The sequence below is a fragment of the Agelaius tricolor genome, unplaced genomic scaffold (assembly GCF_023055355.1).
Source record: "Agelaius tricolor isolate 1412-34295 unplaced genomic scaffold, bAgeTri1.0.p SCAF_1, whole genome shotgun sequence".
NCBI lineage: Eukaryota > Metazoa > Chordata > Aves > Passeriformes > Icteridae > Agelaius > Agelaius tricolor.
The window spans coordinates 33,829,470-33,843,084 of NW_027269261.1; the positions used below are offsets into that span (position 1 = coordinate 33,829,470).

At 35.3% G+C, this 13,615-nt stretch overlaps 1 protein-coding gene across 1 annotated transcript in view; it reads right to left on the minus strand.

Moving 5' to 3' along the window:
* The window catches only part of SMYD3 (SET and MYND domain containing 3), a 381,469-nt gene that overhangs the window by 321,340 nt on the left and 46,514 nt on the right, over nt 1-13,615 (minus strand). Inside the window, exons 3-5 of the mRNA XM_071429172.1 lie at nt 8,823-8,930; nt 7,672-7,729; nt 3,379-3,515 (exon numbers count right to left, since the gene is read on the minus strand). Coding sequence (XP_071285273.1) covers nt 3,379-3,515; nt 7,672-7,729; nt 8,823-8,930 — 303 coding nt within the window. The remainder of the gene's footprint in view (nt 1-3,378; nt 3,516-7,671; nt 7,730-8,822; nt 8,931-13,615) is intronic.

Sequence of the window (13,615 nt, forward strand, 5' to 3'; positions counted from 1 at the left end):
ACAAAAATTTAATTCTTTATCCTGCATCCATTAAATGTCTCAAAGGACACTAGGCCACCTCCTCACACATGTAAGTAAAAGCTGAAGAATAAAAAGCAAGGACTGATTTTATCTCAAGGTTATGGAAACATCATTAAACCATAAAACCACACTGTCAAAAATTTATCTTGACATTAGAAAATGTCTCAGTGGAGTTAAAGCCTTACCACGTAATTAGCTGCAGATAATTCTGTTTAATACTGAGGATCAGAATTTTAAAACAGTCACAACCTTGATAAATAGCACGTTAAATAAACTGAAGCTTGCAAAAAGTGATCAGATAACAAAAATGAGAAAATTCAACTCCAGCTCAAAGGACAGTTGGTACAAAAGCAAATTGTCTAGTAAGAACAGGGCAACACTGTCAGAAAGATGGGTGCATAACCCTTCTGAAACACCTTCCCATCCAGTACAGCTGGTATTTGCCACTGATCTCATGCAAACTACAAATACATTGGGGTGAAATTCTGCCCCCGTGGAAAGAAACGTCAAAATTTCCTTTGATTTTCAGTGGGAAGTTTCTACAATTGCGCACTCAGGGGGATTCTCTGCCTATTAAGCATCACAAGCAAGTGAATAAAACTATAATTAATTTTCACAAAGACAAGAGCAGTGGACAGCAGAGAAGGAGGACTGTTTAAAAGAGCTTCCGAGAAGCTCTTTTGACCTAAAGCAGGCTGGAGATTTTCCAAGAACCATCTGGAATATAGTCACCTCACCACAGGATAATTTTTCTCTTTTGTCTGGCAGTCTGTTTATTTTCCTTCTTGAGAATCCAGCATCAAACAGAATAAAAAATGACCTTTGACTGGATCTTTTTGTGGCATGCAATGAAAGAACTGATCCAAAAAAGTTCAGTGTTCGAATAAGCTCCCACTGAACTTGAAAGGAATGTTGGAAGTGATTGGGAAAACAAGATTATATATTGAAGTTATGTATCTGTATTATTTCTTTATTCTATTGACCACAGAGGGAAGTCATCACAGCTGGTCTTCTTTGGAGTTATACTACAGAGAAGAGACTGCAAAAGTCTTATCAGAGACTTTACAGTTCCCAAGTCCTAAATTTTACCTGCTGAGAATAAGCATCCCTACTCAGCTTTAAAAAAAAAACACTTGGATGGACATCCAGCTTATCTTTCAAAGAACATTCCATGGGAATGGCAGAAAACATCTGCTGCTACCTGCCTAGGGATGGGGAAATACCAAATTAATATTTTAATACATTATCACACTCATAACAAACTTGTTTGACAACCAAATTAGGAAAGCTGTAAAATGCCACATGGAAAATTAGAGAGTGACAACAAGGTCTTACAAAAAGCTTGACAGTTGTGCTTGACTGAACTCTGAACAAGATACTAATTTTACTCATGCAAAGCACATGGCTGTTGACTGCTCTTTTCTTCCAACCACTCACCTGTCCAGTCAGATTCTCCTATCCCTTCTGCCAGATCTTTTTAGTATTAATGATATCAAGTATGTGTACACATGACAGGTCTATATAATTAGCTCTCCATTTTTCCAGAGCAGACTATCACACAGACTAAGCAAAACCAGCAAAAGAAGGAAACGAGTCCTAGTTTAATGGACAAAAAAACTCCAAACAAAAAAAAAAAAAAAAATTAAAAAAAACAACAACAACAAAAAAAAAACTTAAAAACTGAGCACCTTGCACTACATTCAATACAGTGGGGAAAAATTCACAGTCAACATATAAAAAATATCTTTGTGACACCAAAGATACAGTAAGGCAAATGTCATTAACAGGAGCATTCCCAGCTCTCCAGTTAACAAAATATGGAGCTGGGAAGTCTTGGCTTTCACTCTGCCCTTGATGGGCACTTACACCACCTTGGTAAATTACACGGGAGCGGAGATGAGGTGCACATATGTGCACATGCTTGTGCATGTGTGTACATAAAAAAATTAAAAATCTTCTGCACTTTCTTCATCACTGTTCCAATGTGTTTAGTACTCATCACACTGTTTCTGTAATGCCACATGGCCATTCCCCATCTTAAGCTTATTATTATGTAGAAGGCAAAAACATTTGGAAAGAACTTCTTACAAGCTGCAACTCAGTTCAAACTGAGTAGGCAATGATCTTCTGATAATCAGTTTTATCTTCAGCTGCACAAACTCTGCACAGTTCTACATCAGATAACACAATGTGCATGTTTCATGTGAATTGCATCTGACAAAGCTCAGGCCAAACCAGGCTGCCAACACAAGACAATAAAACAGCTTGAGTGGAGACAAGGTAGTACCTAAAGGGTTTTATCTATGTACCCTTTTGACTGGGTTTATTTCAGACTGTGTGATTTTTCAAGTAAAATTGCAACTTTACATCACAGCAGTCTAATCAGAAATAAAAAAATCCAGAAAAACAACACAGTTGATTAAATTGCTCCTACTCCTGTCCACAGCAAAAAGAAAAAAAAAAATTTAACTGTGCAAACAGACTTCTTTTAAATGTTAAAAAGATGATTTATAGCATTTTTATTTAATTTCTCCCAAAGAGGCTCTTCCTTTTATTCATAGCAGAAAAAAAAAGTTAGGCTTACTTCATAAGAATACACTTACTAAAACAACCAAAACACAAATAAGTTAAGATAAATCTTATGGCAGAATTTATCAATCAATAAGAAATTTTAAAAAAATAAATGGAGTTAAAACTCTGAGTACTCTTCATATAAAAGATTTCTGCTAGCATTGTTTGAGTTTAGCTTCTTGAATTGAAAGTAATAAAATATCTACATCAAAAGCAACAATATTTAGTTAGTAGCACAATAGACATTTTACATACTGTGGAATCTAATTTTAAATACTTTATATGTCACCTTTCCCAATAAATAATCCACAAGGCCTCTAGAAAAAGCAGCTTGTAGGATACAGTACAATAACAAACACTAGCATATGCCTCTAAATGACAAAGTGGGATGGGAGGATATCTGCAAATACATTTCACTTTGCAGAAAAATTTTAGGCTGAAGAGTGATGTTATATGCTCTTCATTACTGTGAAAAAATTACTGAGGTTGATTGACTGAATTATATTTGAACTTTCTTGGGTTTTTTTCTCACCCAACAACTTTAACATGATAATTTTAAAAAAGGAAAAGAAAAAAATATCCTCTGGCTACTGCTTTAATTTTGAAGCGCTGCAATTAAAGTTATACTTCTGCTTAAATACTGACTGAATAAAAAAAATAGTTTGAATCCACTTTGTCATACATTCACAGTGTGATATATCTACTGAACTCCCACTCAGAAATAAATCGTGAACACGAGGAAAAGATTATTTATGAGTTGTCAAGCAACCAGATTTTAACACTTACTTTTGTGAAGATCTGAAAAAAGTCAATTGCAGGTGGCAGTTGAGACTCATCCTGGATCTCAGTTTTCAAATACAGTTGCAAAGTCTGTGCAAGGTGCCTGAGGCCATCCTTCATTTCTTCGCTTAACCGTTCAGTGTCTTATTGGGAAAGGGGAAAAAAGTAGACCATGTCATAAACAGAACATTTCACCAACATTTTGAAAACATCCAATGGCAGCTATACAGTCTAGACATTTCCAGTCCAGGAATTAATCTTGACAGAGGGCAATTTTGACAGAGGGCAGACATTTCTCATTTTTTGTGACAGTTACCTATCAACACACAGTAGAGTTTATCAGGTTGCTACTGCCAAATCATATGAATGCAACAGCAAGTTAAAGATCAAAAGCCAATAGATAAAGCAGATGTGTGAGCAGATGTAAGACATTGCATACAAAAATTAGGCATCTGGGCTTGTAACATGAACTGCATTAGAAATATGCTTGGAACTTTATGCAGCAGTACATACTTTTATATTGCGTTCTCCATACATGTGTCAGAAACGCTTTATGCTAGCAGATGAAACAGAAAAGTATTTATGAACAAAAGGAGTTTCATACAGTGCAAATGGTAAACAATGAATATGAAAGAATAATAAGTACATATCACTTTATTATAAAGCACCACTATTCATGTTGTTCAGATAGAATCACAGTGCCTCATTTTCTAATTAAGTGATTATGCATGCACCAGGTCTCAACTCAAAAAAATTAAACTGCTGCTGCCCTAGCAAGTTCACTGCCTGACTATCTGCTTCACACTTTCTTTTTCCTACCAGTTAGTTCAAAATGGAGAATGTGAAGCAGAACATATTCAAGCACCAGTCTATAACAAATGGCAGAGATTTATGATGCACTATGAATCAATTCTATCTCTGCATAATGGTGAACTGTAATTTTATCATAAACATCTATAGATGCTCACAGCACTACCCAAGTGCAATTAACAGTGTGGATGCGTGCAGGTGATGTTGTAAGCATGAACAAATGTAAATGTTAGAAATCTAGACATGTATGTATTTCACAATGTACAGAAAATCCCTGGTATAGAAAAATATAGTATCTATGAGGACTGTGCCTTCAAGAGAAGCAACAAACTTTTAGATGACTGAAACAATCAAGTTTAAAAAATATAGAAGAAAAATTATAAACACATGCTTGCATTTCTTATATAATAACCCTTTGGAAACCAAAATGTTTTTTACTTCAAATGTAATTATTCAAGATAACATGTGATTTACCTTAAACTATGTATAATACATTACAAAATGTATTATAACAAAGAGAGGAAGGCATGGTTTGTTTCACTATTGGCAAATGTAACAACCCTAGACTAAAGAAGAGAAAACATATAAGGAGCATGTTACAAATGGACACTGTAGCTTAGGACAGATGTGAACATGAATACCAAAACCAACTGGAACTTCAGGGAGAACTGATAGAGTTGGAAGCAGAATGCAATTATCCACACTGGAATCTGTCCAGGACATCAGAGTTAATGATCCAGAAAAAAAATCCCACAGGAACCTTAATGGAAAATGATCAAGACCTGGTTTTCCAAGCACATTAAAAAAAAAAGGCCAAAAGCAAAATGAAATGAAATTTGTGTACGTTTTCAAATTTTGTTTTTAAGGAACTTTTTTAATTGTTTAAGAAACTTGCTGTGGGAGACAAAATGCAACAAAGGCCTATGAAAAAATTTCTAAATAAGGCATGGGGATTTAGTTATGTAACTCTGATTCTTACACAAGTAAAGTAGCAAAATATCTGCCCCATAATACAGCACACAAACTATTTTCAGGATACTGAGTCTTGGTAAGTAAAATCAGAGATGATTTCTGAATTGCTGTAACATACAGATAGCCCAGAGAACTAAGGAATGAAGAAATTGTCTTAAGATAAATGAGAACTAGCAAAAGTAGCAATGCTCAGAGACTCCTCCTACTTAATCTGAGTTTAGGACATATAAAGGAATTTCAAGGAATATGGAGATTGGAAAAGAACTTCATAAATGGCTGGATGCCTCCACATGCTTTGTGGTTTTTCATGTATTATATCTTTTAGCAGATAATTATTCAAAAAGTGTATAATAAAACTATACATTTCTATTCAGTTTATATATCTCCTGCACTACAAATCAGCCAACATTTGGAATTACAAGTGGTGGGGGGGGGGGGACCCAAAAAAATATTAAAAGAATATCAATGAGAATTCTGTCACATTTCTGATTAGTGTTGAAACATTATCTTCCATTACAAAGATGCTTCCTGAAAATGTTTTTGTTTCAGATTGCAGCCTGTATTCATAGTTCATGTGATTCTGTTCAAAGAAATCTTTTCCCCTATATACTCATGCCTCTAATGCAAATGCATTTCTGATTTTCCTATAGATTCCACTAAGTACACAAAGAAACAAAAGCTTTATCAACACCATTCATAAATTGTGCAGCAAACAGGGAAATTGTAATGAAATAACTGGAGCTTTTGGAGCATACAGATGCAGTGAAAAAAAAAAAATCACAGCTACTACAAGTTCCCACACCAACCCAAAACACTTTTGGATTATTTTAACTCTAAAACCATAGAGACCATCTATTCACTCTAACAAGGAAGCCAGGAAAACAACACAAGCAAAGAGTCAGCCAAAACCTTTACATAAGATTATGCATAGACCATTTGTACTGCAGCCTGAAGTATCAAGATCTGCTAATGTGTTAATGTCCTAAACACTTGGTGCTGTGGAGTTAATAAAAATTCCTGTGGAATCTTCTTAAGACTCAGACTAAGTACAGATGAAACACTACATGTGGATCTCTCATTTGTCTCCTCCTAAACTAACTGGCTATGTACCAGTTATTTCTGTATCAGTGAGAGGACAGTCATCCCATCTGTATCACAGGCCACATCACCATTTCCTTCAGAATGAGAATTTTAGCAGAAGCTTCTGGCCACTCTACAGACTTTTGTACCACTTATCCATTGCAGCTCAGGCCTGTTCAACACCAAGCTTCTTTCCAGACAACTTATCACACTATTCCCCCTGTCTCCAGTCAAGCCAAGGAAAGCTGAGATCATCTCCTGAAGGAGATTGTTTGTATGGAACAATCAGTTACAAAAAAATCTTTGCCTACACTAGAGACAACTGCTGTATAGGTGATCAATGTTTAATTTTTAAAGAGAGACTCTTCCAGTCCAGTTCCTCCTGCACCACTCTAGAATCAGCCATTGGTAAAAGACTCTTTCTTTGGATCCCAGCAGTGTAATGAAGCATAGCAGTCCATAGCCTACATCATTTTAAAACCTTTGTTACACAAATTAAGAATACCCATTACAGAAAATCACTATGTTTTAAATAACTGAAATCTATCCATTTTAATTTGCTGCCTTGTTAAGGTCTTTTGCCCTTGCATTTCGAGAGAAGGCAGCAGAATGTCAGGGTGTTTGGAAGTAAAATTAATATTATGTGTTGCATTTTTTGTGTTTATACAGGTACTATACCAATTGATTAAGCTGGTTTGTAGCCAAAACTCTGGATAATACTTAAAAACATTGAGGTAATCAAAATATTCACATTACTCTCCAGAAAATCCCTTTAAACAACATGCAAAAATGAACCAAGGATGTATTTCTTCCTAAGTCCTTAAGATGCCAAAAAATATGAAAAAAATGTTTCCTATTTCAACATTTGCTCTGCTGAGAGATTGTAATGAGCATCTTTTTTACCCAAGCAGTTGAAACTTGTGAAGCCACAAAAGTAATAACTGCATCATTTCATCTTTTTTCTCTATTGAAAGGTCACATAGAAGAAAAACATACACATATCCCTTTTAAATTTAACTTTCTGTCCTATTCCTGGAGGTTATTTTGAAGCTTTATGTAATAGCACATAAGTATTAAAAAGTAAAACCTCATTGTAAAAAAATATGTACTATTGTCTATATATGTAGAAATATTGACACTATACGTAGTAAGGCAGACATTTAGTAAACTAAAAAATGAGCAGGCAAGATGTTCATTGTAAAATGCAAAAATAAAAATACTAAAGCAAAAAAATCAGGAAGGCTTTGCTTCAAGACAACAGGCATGTTTTTCCTTTTATCTTTGAAATAACTGTTCTTTCCCACAGAGGTTTTTGTCTTTGATTCTGTTACTCCACAGAGCAAACCTTCAGAAGGCAAGCTGCAAGAAAATCAGACGGCCCTTTTCGTAAGCCAGACCTGAGAAGTATTTCCTGAAATCTGGCTGGCAATTACTTACTTGACTGAAGATCAGCAAAAGAGTAGAGTTTCTCAGAAGGGCATACTGATTGTCTGAGCTGTAGAGGAAAAACAGATAATTAACACTCACATAGCATGTTTTATCCTGCAAACACTCTACAAGACTGATTATTCCGTGTGATAAACGTGTAAGATAATCAGGTAAGGCCAACAGCATCAACATAAATCCAGGACTTTGTACAAACTATCCTAAAAAACTAAATTTCTTTGTTGTTATATGACCTTCTACTCATTTTGATTTTTTAACACTTTGGCAGCTTACCTTTAGTAACTTACTTTAGCCTTTTAGAGCATAATTGAAATCAGATTATGGGTTTGTAGTTTCAGAGTTCATGTGAGTCTAATTAATGCACAGTATTGCTAGGTACATATTTGCCTTTTAAAAATTATCATGCACAAACTCTTTGCAACAATGTATAAAATAAGTGTGAAATCATATTTTATCACCTCAGATCACAACAAAGGCCTGCCCATTTATCCAACACACACAGCATCATAGCAGGTTCAGCAAAAAAATGAGCAAATCCCTTTTGATTTACAATCCCACACATTTATAAGCTGCTTAAACTATCAGAAAATTTAGGCCATATAAAGTAATCAAACTGTGGGAATGTCAAACACCCAGGACTTCTAAGAGAATTTAGAAAAACATTAAAAAAGGTAATTGAGATTAAGAGAATCCAGCATGGAAAGCATGGCATTGTGCCCTCTAAAGAAAGGGCTAGCTACCAGTGCTTCTGCCTTAACCATTCATTCAAACAACACTTTATGAGACTTCCATTAGGTTAACAGAAAAGCACCAATAACTTCAGTAGTATTGAAGGGAAAACAGTGTTTCCCTATGTTTTGCTTCCAGGCAGGAATAAGCTAAGAATGCCACCACATAGCCATAGGAAAAGAAAGTCAATAAACATGTCCCTTGAGCTTAGTCATGTCTGTTTTGGAATCTCTTAATCCTTTCAGCATTTCTGCAAATTAATCAGTAAACTTGTAATGCAATTTGCAGTCTAATTTTTTTCAGCACTCTCAGTCACTTCAGCCTTGTAGTCCATAATTGCATTAAAAATGTAGAGTGAGAAAGTATTTACCAGAATTTGCTGCACTGAATCAATCTAAAAGAACATCACTTACTAGTTTAAAAACAATCCTTCCAGCAAGTCTGACAGAGTCTGGAGGAAAATTGGGCTTGATGCTCTTAAGACACTTGCATTCCTGCTTGTGGTCCAGCCAAGCTTCTTTCTATCAGGATATTTTAAAAAGGAAGAAAAAGAAAATCAGGTGCATTTTATTTTACATAAACCGTATCCTACTTTTTTTATATGTACACACATATTTTACATATATATATATATAGTTATCTATAGTTAAATATGCACACAAAGATGCTCAAAACAATATGCACTAATTCTCATTTGTTGTGGCACTTCACAAGACTGGAGAGCACTAGAAAGGATGCTCACTAATACACACAAAACCCTAGGCACACGTTCACTCAGCAATCAGGACTGCAGAGGCCTTCAGAGTACATTCACTGCACTAAATGCAGCTCCCCTAATGCAATGGTCAAGTTTTCATTGCTGCAAAAACTGTCCCCAAATATCCCTGATCTGATGAGATATCAATGCCCACAGCTGGGAGGATTGGTAGTGATATTTTTCACAGTTCAGACCAGGATACCAAAACAGAAGACAGAACCAACAATATTTTAGTTACATTTATTAACCAAACCTGAAATTTTGTTTCGCAGGCCACTTTGATTAGAATAGCAGAGACAGACTAGCACTTCCATAGCAGGGAAGAGGCAGGATGATAAGATAAAGGAAACATTGTACTATGTCTCTTTTTTTCTCTACCATTCATTGTTGCCCCAAGATTAGTGCAGAAAAGCAGCAAGAATGAGTCTTCAGCTAAAGAAATATTTTGGAAGAAAATTTCTGATCACATTTTTCCCCTATCTTCTGTCTCTATAAGCAGAAAATTCTGTTTATAATATACAAAAATCTAACATACTACATATTTACACATTTTATTTGTATATTCAAAATTCATGTTTGAAGCCAGACAGCTGTTTCAAATAGCTTTAACAGCAAATTAAAAGAACAGGGCACAATGAAAATTTGCTACAATGACAAGTACTCAGAACCAAGGGCTTCTGAAGGTGACATTTTCTCACAAATATGCAGTAAAGGAAAAAAAAAACATGAACCCAGAAAACCAGTTCCTGTTAGGTGAGTGCCACAGAGAAAATGATTGTCTAATGTTAGGTACATGTTCAGCAATTTAAAATAAAGATAAAATGGCAGAGCTATGTGTAAGGGCACATCAGACCTGGAGACGCTGACATGTGAGTTACAAAGATTCCAAAGGCACTCACACAATTTTTTCCTAAGCTGCATAAATGAGGGAATTGTTTCAGGTAACTAGGCTTCAGCACCAGTAGCATTTATTAAATTTAATTCAGGATTTTTTTCCCCTGTGGCTTATGTGTAATAAATAAATGGAACTTTTTATTTCTTTCAGATACATGAGAGATTTGTGATTTCATTTCTTTTACCCATAACTCTACAAGGAGAAAAAAATGACACCAAGAAGGCATTAATCCAAATACAGTTAGTGTCACATGCTGTCTGGCAAATAAAAGTTAAGTATTTAGTGCTGAATAGAATTATCCTTGTCTAGAAAAAACAAAGTCATGCTTGTAAATGTCCAGACATCGTTCTGTGTAATATAATTATATTGGCATTTTCATCCAACTTAAACTAAAAATGTCCTAGGAGTAAGCCTTTACTGTCAAATTTTTTCCTCTGCAACATAAATGTTGCACAGAATTTTAAACATGCTAGAGGTTTAACATCAAAATGATTAATAACTTACCCAACCAATATAGCTCTAATGAGATGAAATATTCTGGACCACATAGCATCATATGCCATGTTTCTTTGCCTCTTCCCACGTGGTAAGAATAGTTTAAACACATGCCTTTAGTGAAAATGCACTCTGGCCAAAACTGATGCTAAAAAGGAATCATTCTGATTGCTCTGCAGAAGGAGCTAGAATAGAACAGGGATTGCCAGTCACTTATTCCCAAATGGAAAGGGAGAGAGAGGAAAGCTCCAAATGCATTAAATATAATGAAATTCAACAATATTTCTTCTTACTATCCATACAACATAGATACAAATTACAGGACAATATGAAAACAAAGATTTGTGACCCTGGAGAGACCTAATTTAAAGTCAGTCTCTAAAAATATTTATTGGTTGGACTTATGTTAGTATCACACTTCCTGGTGGAAGGGTTTTCTTAATTCTGTGTATCCTGGCTTTCAGTCAAGGTTTTATATCCTATATCCAGCATGAGTATAAACACTGTAGTGCAGGGACACAGCCACCTGTATGACCCTTCTCCTCCATGCCAGGGAAGTCTTCCAATTTTGCAAAGATTCCTTTTTCTCCTGTTAGAAATGAACACTAATAGAAGGAGGCAAAGAAAGGCAAGTGAACAGTGCAGGGCTAATACAAAACCCTCCTGCTCAAGGTTGCACTACACTTGGAAGCTTGGAAAGAATATCTTTCTGTTTATCTCCTCCCAAAGCATTGTCTCTCCTTCAATCTCAATGCATCCCAAGTGCAAATCCTCCAAGTGCAAAAATTCCAAGGGAAAATGGTCAGCACCCACATGGCTACCGAGATGGTGCAGCACAGAGCTCTTCACTGGTGGCAGATTGAGAGTCTGCCCACTGAACCAGCACCAGACCAACTCCAACACCTCCCTGCACAAGCCAGCCTCACCCCCTGCTGGCTCAGGTCACGGGCAAAGACCCCTCACAAATGCCTGCAATGTCTTGCATATTTGCAGCAGAGCAATTTTGCCAATGCACATCCAATTCTTTCACAGACATATGGTATTGCTGTCTCCCTTTGGAGCCTGAACCTACAAAAGTTCCTAAAGCAATGTTGATGAAACAAAGGTTTCCCTTGTCTTCCATGCAAGATCATAAAAAAAGAATGCTTTCTGCAGATTAATGTGCTAACAAAAAGCTGTTAAAGGCTAGAGCTTATTAATAAAAAAAAAAAAGATATTTTTCCATTGGAAGGTTTTGATCTGTTAAAAGCAAATAATCTGGAATTTCCAAAGGACTGTTTGAATTTTCACAAAATGTCTTTTTTCAATTATGATATTTTAATTTTATTACATTGTTTCAATAATGTTTGATAATATCACATTCTGAATTCTGCCTGAAATTACTCTTCCACTTCTCAGGGATTATCATCTATATCATTGGTCCCCAATCCATGAGATAGACTACATTAATAAACATTGTCAGGGGTGATCACAAGATTGATTATGAGGAGCAGCAGATGTGATAACCCTACATTTGGAGGCACACCCAGCCAACATAACATTGCTTGAAGGAAGGCAGCTTATGAAATTAGGCATCAACCAGTGGGAAAGGGACTGCAACAGGGAAATGTCAAACAGGGGCAAAAACCAATTAGGTCTGAGTGAAAAAAAAATTAAAAGCAAAAAATCTATATGTACTTGATCCTGAAGTCAGAATTCAGTTGCAAAAGGTCAGCCCAAAGGATCTCTTGTGATAAATTCCAGTTTCGCATTTCTAATATATTTTAAAATAAATTAAAACAGCTTGCTTCAGCTGACCTGAAAAGGAAAAATAATGGGAATTTTTTTAATTTGGAACAACTCACTCATGATCTTTAAAACAGACATTATGGAGATTTTTTAAAAAATGGTTATTCTGATTTGTTTATAGATTTTTTTTCAGGACTACTGGCTCTGCATACATATTCACTTAAAAGATAACTATTATCACTGCAAGTTACAAAAAAGAGAGATATTTCCAAAGACTGTTTCTTCTCCTTAAGGTTAGTCTGAAGATAGTTTTTTGTACCACTTGACATTTTAAAGCAAATGAAGATTTTTACAAGATATTTGCAGCTTAAAAAAACTGCTCCTTTTGGTCTTTTACATCTGAAATATAAATCCACTGTCATATTTACATTGAAGTTTCTTTCACAAAATCCACCATTATTCTAGACTCATACACCTATTGAATTAAACTTCTTAAATTCAGGTTTTTTTGTATTAATTCTGTTTTCATATAATCTATAAATTACAAAACTCCAGAAAAATTACAGTTATTAAGCCTAAGTGTTTTGAGTTGCAGTATCACACATTCAAAAATAATTAAATCATTCTGCAACTAAGTGTGAACTGCAAATTCAACTGCATAATTTGCACTTCCAAGTTATCTGTATTTATAAAACTAAAATAGTCCTGTTTTGCCAATATTCACTTTTTTAAATGTGCAAAATGCAGTTTCATCAATACCCTGCTGTTTATTTGTTGACCAATTAGTTCAATTAGAAGCGCACACAATAATGAATTGCACTTAAGCTATAGAGGCTAAGTAGGGCACAAAGCATTTGGTTTAGCTTTCCTAACAGCTGCTATAAAACCAGAGAAGCACAAATGGTTTAGCTGGCTCATTAGAACAAATATGAATCAAAAGACAGTTTTCAAGAGCAAAGAAATCTGGCTGGTCTCAGTTTTATCTGTATCACCTGCTTCAAGCCATCAATCCCAAGAAATTCACTGCTTTGACTAAAAAATAACTTCTTTTTTCCTGTTATTCTCTATCACTACCTAATATCACAGGATATTACATGCATTAATTCAATGTTAATTTATTTACATAAACAGTTCAAAAAATTATGTAACTGTCAGTACACAGTGTGTTAAGTGCAGATTACTTTAAGCAGCAGTAGCCTGTCTCACTGAAATCCCTACCTACAACTATGGATGGCTTCAAGCATGCAAACCCCAGAGCTGGAAGCACAAGACACTCAAGATGGCTTCAGGCTATCCCTTATGAATCCTTGAAGAATGTTCAGACAGTTGTG